This window comes from Anabrus simplex, chromosome 8, assembly GCF_040414725.1.
Source record: "Anabrus simplex isolate iqAnaSimp1 chromosome 8, ASM4041472v1, whole genome shotgun sequence".
Lineage (NCBI taxonomy): Eukaryota > Metazoa > Arthropoda > Insecta > Orthoptera > Tettigoniidae > Anabrus > Anabrus simplex.
This window is the reverse complement of record NC_090272.1, coordinates 3,923,946-3,946,462: the sequence shown is the minus strand read 5'-3', so window position 1 is coordinate 3,946,462 and position 22,517 is coordinate 3,923,946. Positions and strand designations below refer to the sequence as shown.

Sequence of the window (22,517 nt, the reverse complement as noted above, 5' to 3'; positions counted from 1 at the left end):
AATGAAAGTAAATTACAACATTTGCCTGGTGTGAAAATGGGAGACCACGGACAACCATCTTCAGAGCTGCCTACCGTGGGGGTTCAAACCCACTAACTTCTGAATGCAAACTCACAGATGCGTGACCGTAATCCGGCCAAAAATGAGACATTTATTGGAGCTCAGCAAATCGCAATACTTGTCTGGACGGAGGTACCTATACCGATATGTTTACATTAGGATTAAAATCTCGTGGGAAGAAAAATGTTATGCAATCAAGTTAAAATATTCAGTATTATAGAAAAGTCATCTCTGTACAGGCCATGAAGGCCCTTGGAATGGTGAAAGGCGAAGGCTTCCACTATTCGTAACTTCGGCTTCAATATTATAGGCCTAACCTAAGCTTGAATTCTTAGTTACTGTACCTAAATCATTTTCATTCTTTTTTTCTAAGTATGTTCATATCTAACTCATCTCGGCCATGAGGGTTACAGAGGAAGTGCAGTGCACATCCAAGTGCGTATATTGCGTTCTGAACTCTTATTGGAACAAAACTTTTAGTGCGCATGACCAGAATGTGTAGTTCTCACTTTAGACCGAAAATCGTTTTCACCGGTTCGGACCCGTTACGAACCAGTTCTGAATTGTTTTGGAACAGCAAGCTGGGAATTCAGAACCGTTCAGAACTGATTCTCATTTATGTTGGAACGCACGTCGAGTTACTGCGCATGAGCAGACAGTTCAGAATCGATTCGGAATCGTATTGGAACAAACCTATTACTAGTTTTGTAGCATAACTTCACACCTCTTGTTTTCTTCAGATATCTAAACACCTTCTTTATTCTTTGTCAATCTTTTATGCTAGGGTTCTGAGAGTACTGGCTCAGCTTGCAGACCGCAAAGGATATGTCTGGTCTTGTATTGTTGGCTGTATAAAGTAGATTGCCTACAGCCTTTTGATACAAAGTCTGATTACAACTATTGGCCTCCCCTGAAATCCTCTTGTCCGCTACATCCAACGGAGCAACACATCCTTTGGCATTTTCTAAGTTATAATCATGTATCAGATTATCAATGTATTTGCATTGATCAACATACACCGCATCTTTGGTTACAGTCGTAGAAATCGATAAAAAACTCTTAATTTGCCCAAGATCTTTGAAGTCTAGATAGCGACACAACTCTGACTTAAACCACTCCAAAACTTCAACAATACTGATAGCTATCACCTCATCAACATACACTCCAACTAACATATTTTTACCGAAGTACACACGTGGTTGACAAGATCTTTTAAGACCGATTGACTTGAAGACACCATCAATACAAATGTTCCAGTCCTTTGAACTTTGGTGTAAACCATACATGCTTTTTCTTTCAAAACCACTTGGTGGCTCCACAAACACTTCCTCCTTAATGTTACTCTTTAGAAATGCTGCATCTACATCATAATGTTGAATACTTCAGCCTTTGATAACCGCAAGAGCAATCAAGATTCTGACAGTCTGACGCCTCAAAACAGGACTGTAAGTATGATTATAATCAACATCTTCTACCTGCTTATAACCTAAAGCTACAAGCCTAGCCCTGTAAATGTTCTCATTACAATCAAGTCCTTCTTTGATTCTAAATACCCATTTTGTCCCAATAATATTCTTTCCTTTTGGTCTTTCTACCAATTCCCAACACTCATTTTTCTCAAAATTACTTAGCTCCTTCTCCATTGCTGATTTCCATTTTTCATATTTAGGACCAGTCAAAGCTTCCTTGGCACTCTTTGGTAAACTGTCAGTTACAGCAGACACAACATGCAAATTACATCCAGTGCAACCTACACACTCTCATCTGTTTCTGAATCTCTGTGACCTACGTAGTTGAGGATTTATGGGTTCTTCCTGCACTTCAGCATTGACAGTTAAATAAGCACAACTTTGTAATTGACACTAAAAATAGATTTTCAGCCCTGAGGGAAGTAAGCGATACGCAAGGTATCCGCACGGGAAGCAGTCAGACGTATAGCACAAGACCCGTTACGAGAAGTGGCAAAGTTAGGCCTAAAATCCCACACAGTGCACCGGCAAAAGTGTCGAACATTCTCATATTTGGTGATAGCCAGGCGAGGGGAATTGCGGAGAAAATGAACAATAAAGATATTGCAGCATCGGCTGTCATCTATCCTGGGCCCCCAATGACGAAGGTATTGGAAAACACGGAGCAGGCGGCAAGAAATCTCGGAAGTCGTGATGCAGTAGTGATCATCGGCAGGACGAACGACGTAGCTCACAACGACGCTAAGAATGTCATTTCTGAACTTAAATGTACACTAGGTAAGCTGACTCACACTAACATCTTTGTAGTGAACGTGCCCCACAGGCATGATTTGATTAGAGACTCGTGTGTGAACATTGAACTGGACAAAGTTAATACAGATATGGTTAAAATTTGTAAACATTTTCGTAATACACAGGTAATTGATAGCAGCAGTTTCGAGAGACACTGTTACACAAAGCATGGCCTTCATCTAAACAATTCAGGTAAACAAAAGATAGCAAATATTGTTCTAGATTTTATTAATCTTAAGATATGTACTGTAAAAAAGGCAACTCCCTTGAGTTATAGTACTGACCAGGAAAACTAGTAGAAAGAGCCAGCCGTACTTCAAGCTGGCTCAGCCAACTAGAAAATGAAACTCAGGAAAGTAAGGAATTTCAAGTTAACCAATTGCAACAGTCAAGTTTTAGGGAGGAAGGGGGTCTGAGATTGCTCTTGGTAAACTGTCAGAGTGTAGTAAATAAACAATTAAAATTCGGTACTTTAATGGAATCTTATGAGACTGATGTGGTGATAGGAGTGGAATCGTAGTTGAGAGAAGGGGTGGGCAACAGAGAAGTATTTCCAGAAGGGTACACAGTCTATCGTAGAGACCGAGGAGATAAGGGGGGGTGTTTATTCTGGTGAAGGAAACTTATTGTTCACATGAATGGTTTACCGATGAAAGGGATTAAATATTAGGGATAAAATTAATTTGTGATAATATGATGGAGGTGGGAATTATAGGAACTTACAGGCCAGGAAGAGAGGAAAGGGACGTGGAAATATTTGAGAAAATAATAGATTATACTCATAAAAACAATAATAATGATGTGGTAATAATTGGGGGAGATCTAAACTTGCCTGAAGTTGAATGGAATGGAGCTACAAGTGAAGCCCATGAACAGAAACTGGCCAATAAGTTAATTTGGGAGGGAGGATTTACACAAGTAATACAAGTACCAACTTGTCTCAATAACTTACTAGATGTATTCTTGGTTAAACCATGGGAAATTGTTGATAAAACTGAGGTAATTGAAGGAATAGGTGACCATAAGGCTGTAATAATGGATGTAGGACTGGTACCAAAAAGGCTTAATAAGAGGGTCACACAAGACAAGAAATTGTACAGAAAAACTAAAGTTGATGAATTTGGGACTTACCTTAAATCACAATTCAGTTGTTGGATAAGTGAAGGGAGTAATGTGGATACACTTTGGGCTAAATTCAAAGGAATCATTTGGGAAGGAGAGGAGAGATTTGTACCTGTTAAGAAGGGTAAAATGACCTCAGACCCTGTTTATTATACAAGGGAAATAAGAAAATTAAAAAGAAAATGTAGAATAGTAAACAGGAGAATCAAAGAAGGTAGGGAGAGTAGAGAAACTAGAAAACAGCTAATGAGGGAACTGAATAGAGTGAAAAAGGAAGCAAAAGAGAATTATATGAATGGCATTCTTCAGGAGTGTAATGACCACAAAGAGAAATGGAAAAAGCTGTATTCATATATCAGGAATCAAAAAGGAAAAGGAATCCAAATTCCTATTCCTGAACACTATTTAACAGATACTGAGAAAGCAAACCTCTTTAGTAAGGAATTCAGATATTCAGTAGATGATTGTCAGGAGTTGGAAACCAAAACAGAAGATACAGAAGGAGAGACACAGAGGGAAACAAGAAACTTCTCATTCACAAATGAAGATATTTTCACATAAATCCAACTGCTTCAGCAAGGAAAAGCAGCAGGAAGTGATCAAATTACTGGGGAGGTGTTAAAGACAATGGGGTGGTACATAGTGCCTTATTTAAAATTTCTCTTTGACTATGTCATAAATAATGGTGTAATACCAAAGGAATGGAACGAATCTATAATAATACCAATTTATAAAGGAAAGGGTGATAAAAGGAAACCAGAAAACTACAGACCAATCAGCGTGACCAGTATAGTTTGTAAAATACTGGAGAGTTTAATATCAAAGTACATCAGAGGGATATGTGATGATAAAAATTGGTTCATGAGGAGCCAGTATGGATTTAGAAAGAAATTTTCTTATGAGGCACAACTGGTGGGATTTCAGCAGGACATATCAGATCAATTGGATTCAGGAGGCCAGTTAGATTGCATAGCCATAGATCTTTCCAAAGCCTTTGATAGAGTGGAACATGGAATATTATTAAAGAAATTGGAGGGAATAGGACTGGACGTAAGGGTTACACGTTGGGTGAAAACATTTCTAAATTCAAGGGTTCAGAAAGTCAAAGTAGGAAATAACGTATCGCAGGAAGAGAAAGTTTGGAAGGGAATTGCACAGGGTAGTATAATCGGTCCGTTACTTTTCTTAATATACGTAAATGATTTAGGGAATAATATAACATCAAAAATAAGGCTGTATGCAGATAACATAATTGTTTATAGGGAAATAAATACCATTGAGTATTGTTCAGTATTACAAAGGGACCTTCAAAGTATCCAACAATGGGTTGAAGAGAATAACATGAAGGTTAATGGAGGCAAATCAACTGTTACAACATTTACAAACAGGAGTTTTAAAACTGAATTTGAATATACTTTGGATGGGGTAGTTATCCCGAAAGATGGCAAGTGCAAATACTTAGGTGTAAAATTTGAAAGTAATTTGCACTGGAAGGGTCATGTGAATGACATTGTTGGGAAAGCATACAGATCATTACATGTCATAATGAGGCTACTTAAAGGATGCAACAAAGAATTAAAAGAGAAAAGTTACCTCAGTATGGTTCGTCCATTATTGGAATATGCAAACAGTGTTTGGGATCCTCACCAAGAATACCTAATAAAAGAAATAGACAGTGTGCAGAGGAAAGCAGCAAGGTTTGTGACAGGGAATTTCAGGAGAAAGAGTAGTGTATCAGAAATGTTAAAGGAACTAGGGTGGGAAACTTTAAGTAAGAGAAGGGAGAAAACTAGACTTATAGGGTTATATAGAGCCTAAAAAGGAGAAGCAGCATGGGGAGATATCCGTGAGAGGCTTCAGTTGGAAAATAATTATATCGGCAGGACTGACCACAAATGTAAAATTAGAAGAAATTTTAGTAGAAGCGATTGGGGTAAATTTTCATTCATTGGGAAGGGTGTAAAGGAGTGGAACAGTTTACCAGGGGTAGTGTTTGATCCTTTTCCAAAATCTGTACAGATATTCAAGAAGAGAATAAACAGCAACAGAGAAAATAAATGAAATGTTAGAGGGCATTTGACCAGTGCAGGTTAATGTAAATAAAAATGTGTGTGAATAAATTAATTCCATCCCCTAGTCTAAGAGTTTGGACAGCCAAAGTAGGGGACTGCCTGTAGGGGTGAAGTACAGTGGGGACTTCGAGGGCCCTGGGACCGCTACGGTAGCTGTGAAGGCCCTTCAGGAACTCTGAAAAGTGGTGGCAAAAGGGGCTCTGGTTAAGACGCAGCAGGTCGTTATGCTACTTAGGTTCCAGAATGGTTAAAGGAAAAAAAGAAAAAAAGTAAATAAATGCAATGTAAATTTTAATCTTATACCAGTTGTACAGTATCATTTGAAGTAATTCCACATACTGTATATCAGTTGACTATATTTGTAAGTAGTACAGGAGATATTATTAGTAGAATTTTGTAAACAATATAAATTTACTAAGGATGAGCTGTGTGTTTAATAGAAAAAATTGTTAGCGTAAATTGTATAATATTGTATTATAGGAAAATTTTGTTCTCTTGTTAATTTAATATTTAGTGCTTGACAATAATGTATTTTAGTGTACCATTTGCCACCGCGGTAGACACCTCATTTGCAAATAAAGAGATTTTGATTTGATTTGATTTGATTTGATTTGATATTATTCACACTGATTTCAGGACTTCTATCTAGCTCATCTATTACTTGCTCATCAATTCTGCGCACCAAGTCAGATTCATTATCAGAGTCAAACAAACTTAAATCTATGACCAATGGTTTCTCTCAAGACTTAACAGACAACACAGTGGCAGGTCCTTCCTTAGTTTTCATGGGAAACATCTCTCCTCAAATACCGATACTACATTTCTGGACAAAACAACACATTTGTTTTCCAAGTCCCACAGCCTACAACCTCTTTTATTGTCAGGATAGCCCAAAAAGACACATTTCTTTGCTCTAGACTCTAATTTCTCAGCTTTGTTATGTTCCTCATATGCCCCGGCACGACATCCAAATACTCTCTTTCTACAAATTTCCTCATCAGACAATTTTTTGTTAAACCACAACTCATAGGGTACATTGTTTTCAATAGCAGATGCCTTACACATATTCTTAATGTAACAGGCAGTATAGAGCACCTTGCCCCAAAAATTCAAAGGCATACCTGCATTCAATAACATGCACCGAACTAAAGTCAGAAGCTGTTGATTCAGCCTCTCTGCCACTCCCATTTGCTGGTGTTCCCTGGTAAAGACAGCCTGTGAACAATGCCACTGTCAACAAACAACTGTTCCAAGTCATTATTACAATATTCTCCTCCCCCATCCATTTGAACACTTTTCAGTTTTCTATCTTGAATATTCTCAGCTCTCTTTGTGAATGTAATTATTTTTTCACAAGCCTCATTTTTGTGCTTTAACACACTCACTTCACTGTATCTGGAAGAGCCATCTGTCAAGGTTAGGAAATATTTCTCCCTTCCCAAGGTTTCAGGCTTTACATAACAAACATCAGAGTAAACAAGATCTAAGGGAGCTGGTGATTTCACTAGTCTATCTGGGAAAGGAACCCTTTTAGCTTTGCCGTTCATGCACACTTCACACTTCTCACTACCTTTTTGCTTGCCAATCAAATTACTGTCAGGCAAATTTTCAGCATGCCCAAAACGGTCATGCCATATTTCTCTTGTTACCATCTTGCAAGCAACTGCACACACAGATTCCTGTTCACCATGACTATCTTGACAGACTTCTCTAGTTCATACCAATCATATTTGATGGTATACATGTCATCTTCTTCCCTTGCATACGCACTTAACAATTCTCCATCTCCATTCCCTTTGTCATAAGCAGTCAGCTTTCCATTGTCTATCACAAAACGCACATTAGTTTTCTCAAGTTGCCTCACTGACAAAATATTATCAGATGCATCTGGAACCCCCAGCACTTTGGTTAGTTTCAAAGTCCATCCACCACACTAATCACTTATTTTCAGCACTATGGACCCACTGGCTTTCACATCACATATGACACTTTTCTTTCCCACCTGTACTGAACCTGACATATTTCTTGCAAAGTCGTCCAACAACTCATGGTGAGGTGTAATGTGGTGGTTACAACCATTGTCCACAATCCAAGTGTTTGCAACACTTGACTTTTGATCCTGTTTACATTCTTTGTCCTCAGGTCCTCTCATCAAATGCACAGCATATTTCACATTCACAGTGCTATTTCCAATCTTCTTTTCTTCTGTCTCTGGCTCTTTCTTCTCTTCATTAGTGGCAACTTTATTCTTGAATTCTCTTTGTGGCTTCTTGTTGTCACGGGTATTCCTATCTGAGCCCCTATTGTCACTTGTACTAGCCTCAGAGTTTCTACACTTAAACGAAGGATGTCCCTCCTTGCCACAAGTGTAACAAATTACATTTCCTCTTGACTTGGCTTCTCTTACTTTTGGACACTCTCTTGCAAAATGCCCAAATTGACCACAGCAGTGACAGGATCTATCAGAAGAGCTGAATATTTCATCAGGAAAATTGTATTTCTTCTCAAAACCATGGAATTTTCCTTTGTTCTTCATAACATACCTTCTCAATTCTTGATTTTTCTTCTCATGTTATCCTTCTCTCCCTCTAGTCTATCTTCTTCCAGCAGCAATTTACTCTTCACATTTTCTGACAATAGTTTTTCTTCATTTAACTCCATCACATGGGCAATGTGTTTGTAACTTTCTTGCTTCAAACCTCTCAGCATGTAGGCTGATGTTGGATCCATGATTTCTCAGTTTTTCCAGTAATTGCTCAACCCGATTCAGATATTCCAAAACAGGTTCATCATGTTTTTTGATGCAGCTTGCCAATTTGTCCATGGCACTCACAAATTGAAAAGGAGAGATCTTGTAATGGATTGCATTAAGTCTGTTGCAAGCATTCTTTGCTCGTTCATGTCTGGTTTCATAATTCAAGTAACAGTCCTCTACCAACTCCATCAAGTAACTGAGTGCAGTGACGTTTAGGTCCTCTTCGTCTGTAGTTAAATCTTCATCATCATCATCATCATCGTGAACGGGATCGATGGCAGCCCAGCAGTTCTTTCTTGTTAGGAAAGCCTTCACTCCCTTGCACCACACCACATAGTTTTTCGGCCCAAGTCTCTCAATCTTTGGCGTATCTGCAACTGATACCATTTTTACTCATGACTTACTGGCGCACTGAGCCCATAACCTATCAGAAATAAATTGGGGCACAACTCTCAATAACTGATTAGAAAAGTTTATTAAAAACTTTCTGTCTCAACACAACTCTACACACAACAACACATTGCGCAATCACTCGGCACAAAAAAGAATCATGGTTTCAGTTATAGAGTAATAAAAAATTTAGTGCGGTTCTGGTGCGAGAAGGTTGAAGACACAATCTCTGGATAAAACAATTGAATAACAAGAAAAAACACTACCATAGATATGGAAAATACTACAGAGACTATCAACTATTTTTCTCATCATGTCAAATTTTTAACGAGACTAAATACAGAAGAAAAATCATTAATTCCAATAGAAATCGGCTGACAAATATCTTACTTTAAATACACCAATAAGTGTTAAAATAATATACACCGGTGCTAACACAAAAGGTTTCAAGTAAGATCTATTAAATTTATGAAAATTCAGAAACCTTATTTTCATACTTGATTCATACAGGTAGAGGCTTGATACCCTCCAGATCACTGCTATCACTACCGTCGCCATCGTCGTCGTCTAGGCAGATCATCAACTCCTGACAGTCGCTGTTGATGTCACTGCCGAGTTAATGAATGTTGCGAGATGGCTAACTTTCTTCCTCCACAAAGCCGCATTTATTCTAGCAATACTCTCCCGGAACAGTCCTTCCGCTTCAGTAATTGTGAAGGACTTGTTATTAGTGCGTTTGTATTGTTTTACTTCACCTCATACCATACCGGTACCAACTCAACGAGGTTGAAGTGACATTGGTACGGCGGCAACTTAATAACCTCGTGCCCTTGTTCCTTTGCTACCTCGTCGATTAATTTATTCCTACACATATGCATTGGTATATTTCTTTCCTTCAGGCATTCCGCTCACAGTTCTTTACGAGTGATCGAAGTAGGGATCTTGTCCATTATTACGGAGTAGTAAAGTGCATTGTCCATAACAATAGCAGAAGGGACTTTGAGCTGTAATAATCATACACGTGTCTTTGTACTGCATCAGCCTGGAAAGAATTAATTCCTGTTACAGGAGATGGCTTAATTCATTTCTTTCCCGGAGTGCTGTGAAACAAGTCCCTACTATCAGCCGTATTTCCGCTACTGCAATGTTCCCCAGTCCCTTTTTCCTTCTGTTCTTGGAGGTAAACACCTGTCTGAATAACAGTACGCTTTGAAAGCCCTAATGTTTGACATGCGTTCCATAACTTGATCTGCAGTAACAGAGAGACGGCTATACAAGCATACGAATTTCCTCTTCCTCTCGTAAAACTCACGAGTTCTCCGCACTATAATGCTTGACTATTAAGGGCCATTCCATGCTTAACTATGTAGTCGTTTCCATGATATCGCACTGCATTTGTTAAAATAAAGTTTCACAATTATCTCACAAAGAAAACAAAACTTTCATAAATGTGCAAAGCACACCTGACCACGTGCTAGCGACGACAGACGAAATGGCAGTCAAACTAGATATAGATGGCACCACTATACTACCCATATTGTCAACAACAATCAACTGAAAATAGTTGTATTTATTTTGTGGCTCGCTTAAACCTTATAATATTTTCAAGGGTTATGAACTTCATGTTGTTGGACCGTATTGAACTGAGATAACATATAAATTATACACAGGAGAGTTTTCCACCTATTCAATTCTAAGTTGTATTTACAATGTTATTTACATTACATGGGACTAGTTTCAACCCTGCTCGGGGTCATCATCAGCCATATTAAACATACACAATATTTGACGAAATCCTAAAACGTGTTTATAAGCAGTAAGAATCTTATGAATATATAATTTACAATATGAAGTGTGGTTGAATTAGGCAAGGGCTATGGCACTCAAAATGTTGTAAATGAAATTGAAATATTATGTGTGACATAGGTGAGCAATAAATAATACAAATACACTAAACATGCTAAGAAGTCTAGAATAAAGGTACAAATGAGATGCTCTGTGTTGTAGGTTAAAAATTTCAGTATGATTTTAGACTCATGGAATTCAGTAGGTCCTGGTCGACCGAGTGCTATGATATTAAGAATGAACACAATGTAAACTGACACATATATAAAAATATACAAGTATGTACAATGGCTGAGTAACAAAATGTGTAGTTGATACTCTCTAGAAGAAGAGTCGACTATGCACTGTATCAGCTTAAGCGGAGAATTTGGTACTTGGTGTATTAAGTAACCAAGCCATGTTGATAGGGCTGCATGGTTGATTGTTGGAATTGTGCAGACTGAATGTGAAGTTTCTGAATTCTTCTTGAGAAGAAAGTAGACACTGCGCGTGGTGATATTAATTGGTAGAACTCTCAGTTCATAGCGGAAAACAAATTGGACCTCGCGCTGCGGTGCGTGTAGCTTAGCTGATATTTCAATTTCATTTGCAACATTTTTTGAGTGCCATAGCCCTTGCCTAATTCAACCACACTTCATATTGTAAATTATATATTGATAAGATTCTTACTGCTTAGAAACATGTTTTAGGATTTCGTCAAATATTGTGTATGTTTAATATGGCTCATGACGACCCCGAGTAGGGTTGAAACTAATCCCACGTAATGTAAATAACATTGTAAATACAACTCTATATTGAATAGATGGAAAACTCTCCTGTGTATAATAGATTGGCTCGCACTATCAGCTAAGCTAAATACAGATCAGTAGTGATTGATTCATTGATTGCTGTTTTCAAAGGAAGTACAACTGGGCAACCAAAAGGAAAATGGAAGAGATATGATACTTCAGAGAATGAAGGTATCAGCAAAAGAAAGGAAAGAGGACAATAGGGAGTGAAAATGGAAGACTCCCTAAGCCTCAAAAACATAACACCATTGGAGTCAGAAAAGAAGAAGTGTTGCTGAAGTGCCTGATGCAAGTAAGTGGAAGCAATGCCAGACTCAGCTAGGGGACCCGTGCCATTCCAAAATCCTCAAACCTAAAATTAACTTTCGCTAAAAATAATTTTAAAAAATATTTTTCTCAACTGGCAGCCTTTCACAGATTGTTCATTTCATGCACGTATTTGAGTGCCTGGCATTTTACATGTTGAAAACCTTTCTCGGCAAACAAAGTCGGGGTCCCCATTCTAAAAAAAAATGTAAAATTAAGCAATTTTGTCAATTGTGCCGAATGTTGAAGGGCTAAAGGACCCAGGAAGGTCTATCAAACTAAGAAAACAAATTTTGAAAATTGCTTCTGGCCTAAATGCAGTTCTGGGAAAACTTGTTTCTTTACTCATTTGCTTTTCGATTCAAATTAACTTATTTACACAGTTCTTTCTGTAATGTTCCTTGGTTCAATATCCTCTGGCACTTTTTAAAATTTTTGAAAAATGTCCACACTGAACGTAGTTGTAAAGGCTTAAGTGAAACAGTGCACTGACTCACATTAGTGCTCATGGCGGTAGAAAAAGGCAAACTGCTGTTCTAATCAACCGGATAACGATGATTAAGAAAAGGATTCTAATTTTTAGGAATAAATAAAGAATATATCCTCATACTTTATTATATTTCATTTAGGTACCGATACCTAAAATTCATAGTTCATATCACTAGGATTTTTTCAACATTGAGTTGCTTGCCTTTCATTTTGCAAGTCTGCAATTTACCAAGTTTTCTAGTTCATAAAGAACAGGTTTCTAGCAGATATTACATCCCTTTAAAATAATAATCACCACTACACCACCACCACCACCACCACCACCACCACCACCACCACCACCACCACCACCACCACCACCACCTACAACAACTCGTTCTCTCTTTTTATGCTGCTGCCATTAGGTTTATGAGGCCTAGAAAGTCTTTGTGTCCCTTCCTTTATTCTTTTTCTTTTACCAATGCATTAATTATTGATAGGGTTGGAACTCTTCTATTTTTTTTCTGATTTGCGAGGAATGGTTGCCCAGTTGTACTTATCATTAAAATAATGATCACCACCATTGCCAGCCTTCAATCTTTAGAACTGTATGAAATATACACACCAAAGCACCAACAACAAAAACACTTTGAATTACACACATTAAGTGAACATTGTACTGGATACAACATAATGATGTGTTCTGATCATAAGAGTCAATTGTTGAAGAGGCCAAATAGAATTAGTTGAAAGCAGTTCAACAAATGAACATGTTTACAATTAAAGCTATACAGAAGTTATCATCCATCTTTTTTTAGTTGTTTTTTAGCTGAAACATGTGTTAATGTTATAATTTTTTTTGCTGTAGGTGAACTTGCTGCATTGCTTAGTACAAACAGTTGGAGAAGGAGGTGAAAATGAACTAACAGATATCCTAAATGTCAGTAACAAGCTGAGAAGAGATAAACCAGAGGAGTATAAGATACTGACCAAGACACTTGTGGAATGGTCAGATATTGGAGAAGAGAGGGGCATTCGCTTCCACAGCCTTTATCGCAGTCCTGTCATATGGTAAGTCTTCCTTACAGAGTGTTCAGAAGATGCCTTAATCTATAATATATACAGAACTATTTTTATTTATTTAGTTTTACAATCTGCTTTATGTTGCACTGATACAGACAAGTCTTATGGCGATCATGGGATAGGAAAGGGCTAGGAGTAGGAAGGAAGTGACCATGGCCCAGTCCACCTAGTGTGAAAATGGGAAACCATGGAAAAGCATCTTTAGAGCTGCTGACAGTGGGGTTTGAACCCATCAGTTCCTTAATACAAGCTCACACCTGCGTGTCCAACTTGCTTGGGTTTTTACAGTAAGTTAATGGCACGAGTAATTGGGCTGTTAGCTACTCTAATTTCGGTACTCATGCTAATGGGAAGGAAGAGGCCAGGGGAACAAAACAGTCAGTAACATCTTCCTCAACGCGGCATTACTCGCTAGGTCTTAATGTGCGCCGTTACTCGCAGCACTCACCTTTATGTTTGAAGACCATAATATGCCCATATAAAGATGGATGTATTTTTAATGCGTCAGTTTGGGATAGTTGTTAATTTAGGAACAGGAGTGAGTGGAGTGGTCGCGCTACAGCTACGGGCCAAGCTCTGCATTTGGGAGATAGGTGGGCTTGAACCCCACCATCGGATGACCGGAAAATGGTTTTCTATGGTATTCCATGTACACTTCGAGCCAAATGCCGGGACAGTTCCACAGCTGATTCTTTCCACCTCCTTACCCAATTTCATTCACCATTATTCATCTTCATTAGCTCCTCAACTAAGGAAGGGCATCCGGACGTAAAACATGCGATATAATTTCATCTTACTTCGGCCTGACCCTGTATCAAAGAAATGGGACTAAGGGGTAGATAAACAATTTATTTAGGAACGTGATAGCAGGAGTGTGTTTAGTATGAACTAAACAATGCGAACATATAATCCAGCATAATAGGAAACAAACATTTTACATAGTCAGTCATCATTTTTGTTCCATTCAGCATCTTTCCTGGAACACTACTTCCGGGTTCAAACATTTGTAGCAGGAACATGGTGGCCCAACTTAATAATTCCATCCTTTCATAAAACGAATGGAATAAAGCCTTCAGTCAACGAAAGTGCCTCTTCTTTCTCACAACTTGCAGACACTCTGTTTCAGGTTAGGATGATTTTCGTAAACTTCATCTGTTTCATAGCCATCACTTTCGGTGTCCAAGACACTCCCTCCAATGTTTCACCCAACCACAAAATTATTTAATCAGTGGAAACCATTATAACTTGTATAAATTCACTAACAACAGTCACAATATAAATATTTCACATTAAACACAAGTATAAGATAAACATTGACTTACTACAATGTGCAAAATTGAGTATCACTGTTACTCATTATTGAGCGCACCGCTCACCAAACAAACACTGTCGTGCTTAATAATCGGTTGAGGGTATTTGTTTTCAAAGATAATGGAAATAACTGACACCTCCCCTTCCCAACAATCTGTTTGAAAGGTATATTGAGTTTCAACAGCAGAGGAATTGTAACATTCCTACAACAAGTAACATACTACGGAGGTGATTGAAGTAATGTTACTAAGGCTATCTCGCATCATTTTTTTTTTTTTTTTTTTTTTTTTTTGCTAGTTGCTTTACGTCGCACCGACACAGATAGGTCTTATGGCGACGATGGGACAGGGAAGGGCTAGGAGTGGGAAGGAAGCGGCCGTGGTCTTAATTAAGGTACTGCCCCAGCATTTGCCTGGTGTGAAAATGGGAAACCACGGAAAAGCATTTTCAGGGCTGCCCACAGTGGGGTTTGAACCTACTATCTCCCGAATACTGGATACTGGCCGCACTTAAGCGACTGCAGCTATCGAGCTCGGTATCTCCCATCATCTATCCCCTGATTTTTTTTTTTCATATGACGAGCAAAATCTCATAGCAGTGGGTGAGAAGTAGTGGGAAGGGGAGGGATGAATGGGAGTTGCAGAGTTGCCCTACTGTCTGAGTTATATAGATTTTTTAAATCTGTCACATACAGTTGCTACCACCTGAGCAGACATGTTGAATGGCTAATAATTGTGTTACTGCATGTTACTGCTCCTTGAATTGACTTGGAGTGTTTACTAGTCTGCTACTTTTAGCTAATACTGCTCCTAATAACTGTACTGTTATTATGCTGAGAGAAGCTGGAAGATCATTACCATCTATTACTAAATTTTGCCTATACAATGAATAAGAATTAGGTATTCAAGCTACTTCTTCTAAGGACTTGTCATTGGCATTGCTATTGAAAGCTGTATCTAATAATGATTTTTCCCTCTCACTGAAGAGTGCAACAGCTAGTCCTTTATAAAATCAATTTTGAGTTATGCAGACGTGTCTTAGTATAATGCTTGTGGATTGAAATCCAAAGTGGCTGAAAGCTGGTTTATCTTGAGTACATACATGTACAGTTTCAGACACAAGCAAATGATCGGTTCAAAAGAGTTCCAGTCTTCAGTCAAGTCGACTGAAGTCGGTGTGAATAGCAAAACCTGGAGATCTGATCATGCTTACCTTGAGACCCCAATTTTGATTCTTGGCCAATCCAGGGATTTTAATTCTAGACTGGTCGGCATACCAACAAACAAAGAAAAGGACAATCAGACAACTGGTAGCATGGCACCGCAGCCCAGGTCTTTGATTGCTAGCACAACCACTAAAAGATTAGAGGACAACCCAGCGCAAAAACACGCCAACCACTTAGGGCAGGGACGTTGGGCAATACCAATAGGTCAAGGACCATAACAGAGGCTGGAAGAAGGTCAAAGGATATAGCAACTCAACTACAATAACACTCACGGTCACACTTAACGACCAAAATTTAATACAAATTCCTGAACAAGAAATAGGGTGGGTGGTCCAACATAAAATATAGAACACAAATTGAGAAAAATTAAATAGCTACCAACAAGATCCTCCTCTGCGAACCATGTGACCTTGCCGCGGTGGGGAGGCTTGCGTGTCCCAATGATGCAGATAGCCGAGCCGCAGGTGCAACCATATCGGATGGGTATCTGTTGAGAGACCAGACTAACGAATGGTTCATCGAAAGGGGGGTAGCAGCCTTTCGGTATTTGCAAGGGCGGCAGTCTAGATGATTGACTGATACGGCCTTGTAATAATACTCAACATGGCTTAGCTGTGTTGATACTGCTACACGGCTGAAAGCAACGGGAAACTACAGCCGTAACCACCTCCCGAGGGCATGCAGCTCTCTCTGTATGAAAGATGTACTGATGATGGCTTCCTCCCGGGTAAAATATTCCGGAGGTAAACTAGTCCCCCATTCGGATCTCCGGGTGGGGACTACACGAGAGGGGGCGATCATCAGGAAGATGGATACTGACATTCTGCGAGTCGGAGCGTGGAATGTTAGAAGTTTGAATCGTTGTGGTAGGTTAGAGAATCTGAAACGGGAGATGGATAGGCTAAAGTTAGATGTAGTAAGTGAAGTACGTTGGCAGGAAGGACAGGATTTTTGGTCAGGCGACTACCGAATTATCAACACGAAATCAAACAGGGGTAATGCAGGAGTTGGTTTAATAATGAATAAGAAAATAGGGCAGCGGATAAGCTACTACGACCAGCAGAGTGAAAGAATTATTGTCGCCAAGATAGACACCAAACCAATGCCCACCACAATAGTGCAGGTCTATATGCCTACTAGTTCAGCGGATGATGAAGAAATTGAAAGAATATATGAGGAGATAGAAGATTTCATACAATATGTCAAAGGTGACGAGAATCTAATTGTGATGGGAGACTGGAACGCAGTGGTAGGCCAAGGAAGAGAAGGTAGCACAGTAGGAGAATTTGGATTGGGACAAAGGAACGAAAGAGGAAGTCGGCTGGTTGAATTCTGCACTGACCATAATTTAGTCCTCGCCAATACTTGGTTCAAACACCACAAACGACGGCTGTATACGTGGACGAGACCTGGAGACACTGGAAGGTATCAAATAGACTTCATTATGATTAGGCAGAGATTCAGAAACCAGGTGTTGGATTGCAAAACTTTCCCAGGAGCAGACGTGGACTCTGACCACAACTTGTTGGTCATGAAATGCCATCTGAAGTTGAAGAAATTGAAGAAAGGAAAGAATGCAAAAAGATGGGATCTAGACAAGTTGAAAGAAAATAGTGTGATGGATCGTTTCAAGGAACATGTTGCACAAGGACTAAATGAAAAGGCCGAAGGAAACACAGTAGAGGAAGAGTGGAGAGTCATGAAAAATGAAGTCAGTAGGGCTGCTGAAGAAATGTTAGGAAGGAAGAAAAGATCAACTAAGAATCAGTGGATAACTCAGGAGATACTAGACCTGATTGATGAACGACGAAAATACAAGAATGCTAGAAATGAAGAGGGCAGAAAAGAATACAGGCGATTAAAGAATGAAGTGGATAGAAAGTGCAAGGTAGCTAAGGAAGAATGGCTGAAGGAGAAGTGCAAGGATGTCGAAGGCTGTATGGTCCTGGGAAAGGTAGATGCTGCATACAGGAAAATCAAGGAAACGTTTGGAGAAAGGAAATCTAGGTGCATGAATATTAAGAGCTCAGATGGAAAGCCACTTCTAGGGAAAGAAGACAAAGCAGAAAGATGGCAGGAGCATATCCAACAGTTGTATCAAGGTAACGATGTAGATAATTTATTTCTGGAACATGAAGAGGCTGTTGATGCTGATGAAATGGGAGACCCAATTTTGAGGTCAGAGTTTGACAGAGCTGTGAGTGACCTAAATAGGAACAAGGCACCTGGAATTGATGATATTCCCTCTGAATTACTGTCTGCCTTAGGAGAAACCAGCATGGTAAGGTTATTTCATTTAGTGTGCAAGATGTATGAGACAGGAGAAGTCCCATCCGATTTTCGGCAGAATGTTGTTATACCTATTCCCAAGAAAGCCGGTGCTGACAGGTGTGAAAACTACCGCACTATTAGTTTAGTATCTCATGCCTGCAAAATTTTAACACGTACTATTTACAGAAGAATGCAAAAACAAGTTGAAGCTGAGTTGGGGGAAGATCAGTTTGGCTTCAGAAGAAATGTAGGAACACGTGAAGCAATCCTGACTTTACATCTGATCTTAGAGGATCGAATCAAGAAGGACAAGCCCACGTACATGGCATTCGTAGATCTAGAAAAGGCATTCGATAATGTTGATTGGACCAGGCTATTTATGATCCTGAAGATGATATGGATCAGATACCGAGAACGAAGAATTATCTACAACCTGTATAAAAATCAGTCTGCTGTGATAAGAATCGAGGGCTTTGAAAAAGAAGCAGCAATCCAGAAAGGAGTGAGGCAAGGCTGCAGTTTGTCCCCTCTCCTTTTCAATGTTTACATAGAACAGGCAGTAAAGGAAATCAAAGAGAAATTTGGAAACGGAATCACAGTCCAAGGAGAGGAAATCAAAACCTTGAGATTTGCCGATGATATTGTTATTTTATCTGAGACTGCAGAAGATCTCGAGAAGTTGCTGAATGGTATGGATGAAGTCTTAGGTAAGGAGTACAAGATGAAAATAAATAAGTCCAAAACAAAAGTAATGGAGTGCAGTCGATCGAAGGCAGGTGATGTAGGAAATATTAGATTAGGAAACGAAGTCTTAAAGGAAGTAGATGAATATTGTTACTTGGGTAGTAAAATAACCAACGATGGCAGAAGTAAGGAGGACATAAAATGCAGACTAGCACAAGCAAGGAAGAGCTTTCTTAAGAAAAGAAATTTGCTCACTTCAAACATTGATATCAGAATTAGAAAGATGTTTTTGAAGACTTTTGTGTGGAGCGTGGCATTGTATGGAAGTGAAACATGGACGATAACTAGCTCAGAAAGAAAGATAATAGAAGCTTTTGAAATGTGGTGTTACAGAAGAATGCTGAAGGTGAGATGGATAGATCGAATCACGAATGAAGAGATACTGAATCGAATTGTTGAGAGGAGATCGATTTGGCTAAATGTGATGAGAAGAAGAGATAGAATGATAGGACACATCTTAAGACACCCAGGACTTGTTCAGTTGGTTTTTGAAGGAAGTGTAGGTGGCAAGAACGGTAGGGGTAGACCAAGGTATGAATATGACAAACAGATTAGAGCAGATGTAGGATGCAATAGTTACGTAGAAATGAAAAGGTTAGCACAGGATAGGGTGGCATGGAGAGCTGCATCAAACCAGTCTATGGACTGATGACTCAAACAACAACAACAACCAACAACATTCATTTTTAAAAGAGAACTTCTGTTAAAAACTTGATCACAGAACTAGAAGTCTTCAAACTCAACCAATGAATAGAGTACAAGAAGGTTTAAAAATTCAAACTCAAGTTGTAATTTAAGTTGAATATCATTACAATATTATTTTCCAAGCTTGGTTCCCTTTGCTGTTTTAAAAGGGAGGATATAATGAGTATTCATTGCAATTCATAAATTATGTACACCTTCCTGGGTACGGCCGCCCCTACAATTTACCCATTTAGTAGGCCTTTACCAAATTCTTAGACAACAATTAATAGCCAACAGGACCAACTACCATACATAATTACAATATGGTTTAAGGTACCCTAGTGAATACAGAGGCATTTTAAAGGAAACAATCTATCCGCATCCTCAAACCAGAATGATAATATCAAAGAAATAACATTAAGGTAAGACAAATTTGAATAAGGTGTAGAGCCCATGTCAAAATAAATTAATGTTAACCTTGAGAACCAACCATAAGGTTAAACAATAATATTAAAAGAAATAAACACTTTTCCATGTCCCAGTTCATCACACAACAACCAGCATCACATTGCATAATCACAACAACAATACGCAGTAATCAGCATAAGAAGGAAGCATTCCACAACAATACTATAAAATGGAGGGTAGCCACCAAACAAAAGCAAGAGATAAAATAATAATAATAATAATAATAATAATAATAATAATAATAATAATAATAATAATAATAATAATAATAATAATAACTCGTGTGGGGATTTACCAGTTACCTCCATCGGGCGCGTCCCATTGGAATTGGGGAAGCTCGCTGGCTCTGCCGCCAGCAGAGTCAGAGGGTAGTAGGGAAATAAAATACCACCGTGAAAAACAAATTGGTCCCTTGCCAGGGTTACGGCGAAGACTGGTAAATGACCAGAAGCCAGAAAACATCTTGAGGCAACCTCTAGGGCTAACAACCCTAGTTGTAAAAGGATGGGTACCCGTCCAAAGCAAAGTCAAGTCAAAAAGCATGATGGCACAACATTTCAAGAAACATACCCCAGGGGGTAAATCTTCGGATAAATCCCTCGTCGTGAAGGCCACGGCGCACGAGTCTCGTTCGGATTCTGGGGGAGACTCGACATCATGCAAGAGACGAGTCGGAGCGTCTCGGTGTACCCCGAAGAGTCAAAAACTCAGGCCAAAATCTTTCTAGCAACTTTCAACATAAATTCACTTACACAAACTGGCAAGCTGAAAACGCTCACCAAAGCTCTTCACGAAAATCAGATATCCATAATGGCCCTACAGGAAACAAGATACCCAGATGAAGAGATTTTTGAATCCGAAGGCTACCGATTTTTCAAGAGCAAAGCGCAAAGAGGAATCCTCAATGGAGCTGTGATGCTTGGAACTGCGTTTGCTGTTAGAACCAACATCCTTAAATCGGTTGCAAATTTCGAACCTGTGAATGACAGATTGTCTATACTCACAATTAAATGCGCGAAATGCGCGAACAAAACCTATGCTCTAGTTAACGCACATGCTCCTACAAACGATAAGAACAAGTCTGATCCAGACGAAGTTGATAATTTCTGGGACCTGCTGGATGAAAAATTAAACAAAATCCCCAAACACCATGTCAAGCTTCTTTTGGGTGACTTCAATGCCCAACTAGGTCGTGAACAGAAGTACAAGAAAGTTATAGGAAATTACCCTGCTCACAAAAGAACCAATCCCAATGGCAAAAGACTGGTGTCCATTTGCGAAAATCACAACCTGCAGGTCATGTCGACCCACTTTCGTCATCTACCCAGAAAGCAAATGACTTGGCGTTCTCCCGTCCAAACTCTCGGAGAGTTCCAAATTGATCATGTTGCAATCTCCAGGAGAAACAGCCCTGAGATTATGAATGTCAAGGTAAAGAAAGGCATCAATGTGGCCTCAGATCACTATATGTCTCTTATCAAATTCAAACCAATTCCCGCAAACACAAGGAAGACAACCAAACAGATCACACGCTTCGACAATGATAAACTTCGACAAAGGGTCGAGGAGTTCCAGGAGAAGGCTAGACCAAATGACTGTGACTTTAACAACGCCAAAAGTCTCCTTGTTGAGGCCGCCAAAGACGTTGCAGAAATCAAGAGAAGCAAAAAGCATGCCTGGTGGAATGGTACCTGCGAATCAGTCCTCCAAGAAAGACTCAATGCTTGGAAACAGTACTACTCTACGAAATCAGAAAATGATTGGGAAACCTACAAAACCCAACGTGCCCAAGCAGCTAGGGTGTTCAGAACTGAGAAACGTAAACACGAAAAATCTCTCACTGAAAATATAGAACAAAACTTTAGGAAGAATGAAAGCAGAGAGTACTACAGAGCCTTCAAACGCAAACTCACTGGCTATAAACCACCATCTCTATGCTTTGAGCGAAAGGACGGCACACTGGCGACGTCGGATGAAGAAAATTGCAGCATTCTGGCAGACTACTTCAAGAATTTACTTAATTGCTCTAAACCGCAAAGCCCCATTGAGACCAAGGAACCCTTACTCAGGTACCCAGATTCCAGACCACCCGACAGAGATGATATCAAGCGCCACATTGCCCGTCTCAAAAATAACAAAGCGCCAGGGGAAGACTCAGTAGTAGCAGAACTATGGAAATATGCCCCAGAGGAATCACTTGATATCTTGCAAAAGCAAATAGAAGAAATTTGGAACAAGGAGACCCTACCCGAAGATTGGAAAATAGCTTTGATCCATCCATTACACAAAAAAGGCAGCATGAAGAACATCAACAACTACAGAGGAATATCTTTGCTACCCGTGACTTACAAAATTCTATCACTTGCCATCCTGGAACGTTTGGAAGCACAAGTCGAACATCAAATAGGTGAATACCAAGGAGGGTTCAGAAAAGGTCGCTCAACAGCCGAGCAGATCCAAAATCTCAAAACGATCATCAGATATTGTACACTAAGGTCCAAGCAGTATGTGTCTGTCTTTGTGGACTTTAAGAAAGCGTACGACTCCATTGACCGGGAAGTTCTGCTAAATATCTTAAATGAATTCGGAGTTGATTTGAAACTGCTGGCATTAATTAGAGCCACTCTGACCGATACAAAATCCAAGGTGAAGTTCCACGGATGT

The 22,517-nt window shown here is 39.3% G+C and overlaps 1 protein-coding gene across 1 annotated transcript in view; it reads left to right on the top strand.

The window, feature by feature from the left end:
* The window catches only part of LOC136879169 (gamma-butyrobetaine dioxygenase), a 193,428-nt gene that overhangs the window by 156,396 nt on the left and 14,515 nt on the right, over positions 1 to 22,517 (top strand). The window contains exon 7 of the mRNA XM_068228943.1: positions 12,936 to 13,138. Coding sequence (XP_068085044.1) covers positions 12,936 to 13,138 — 203 coding nt within the window. The remainder of the gene's footprint in view (positions 1 to 12,935; positions 13,139 to 22,517) is intronic.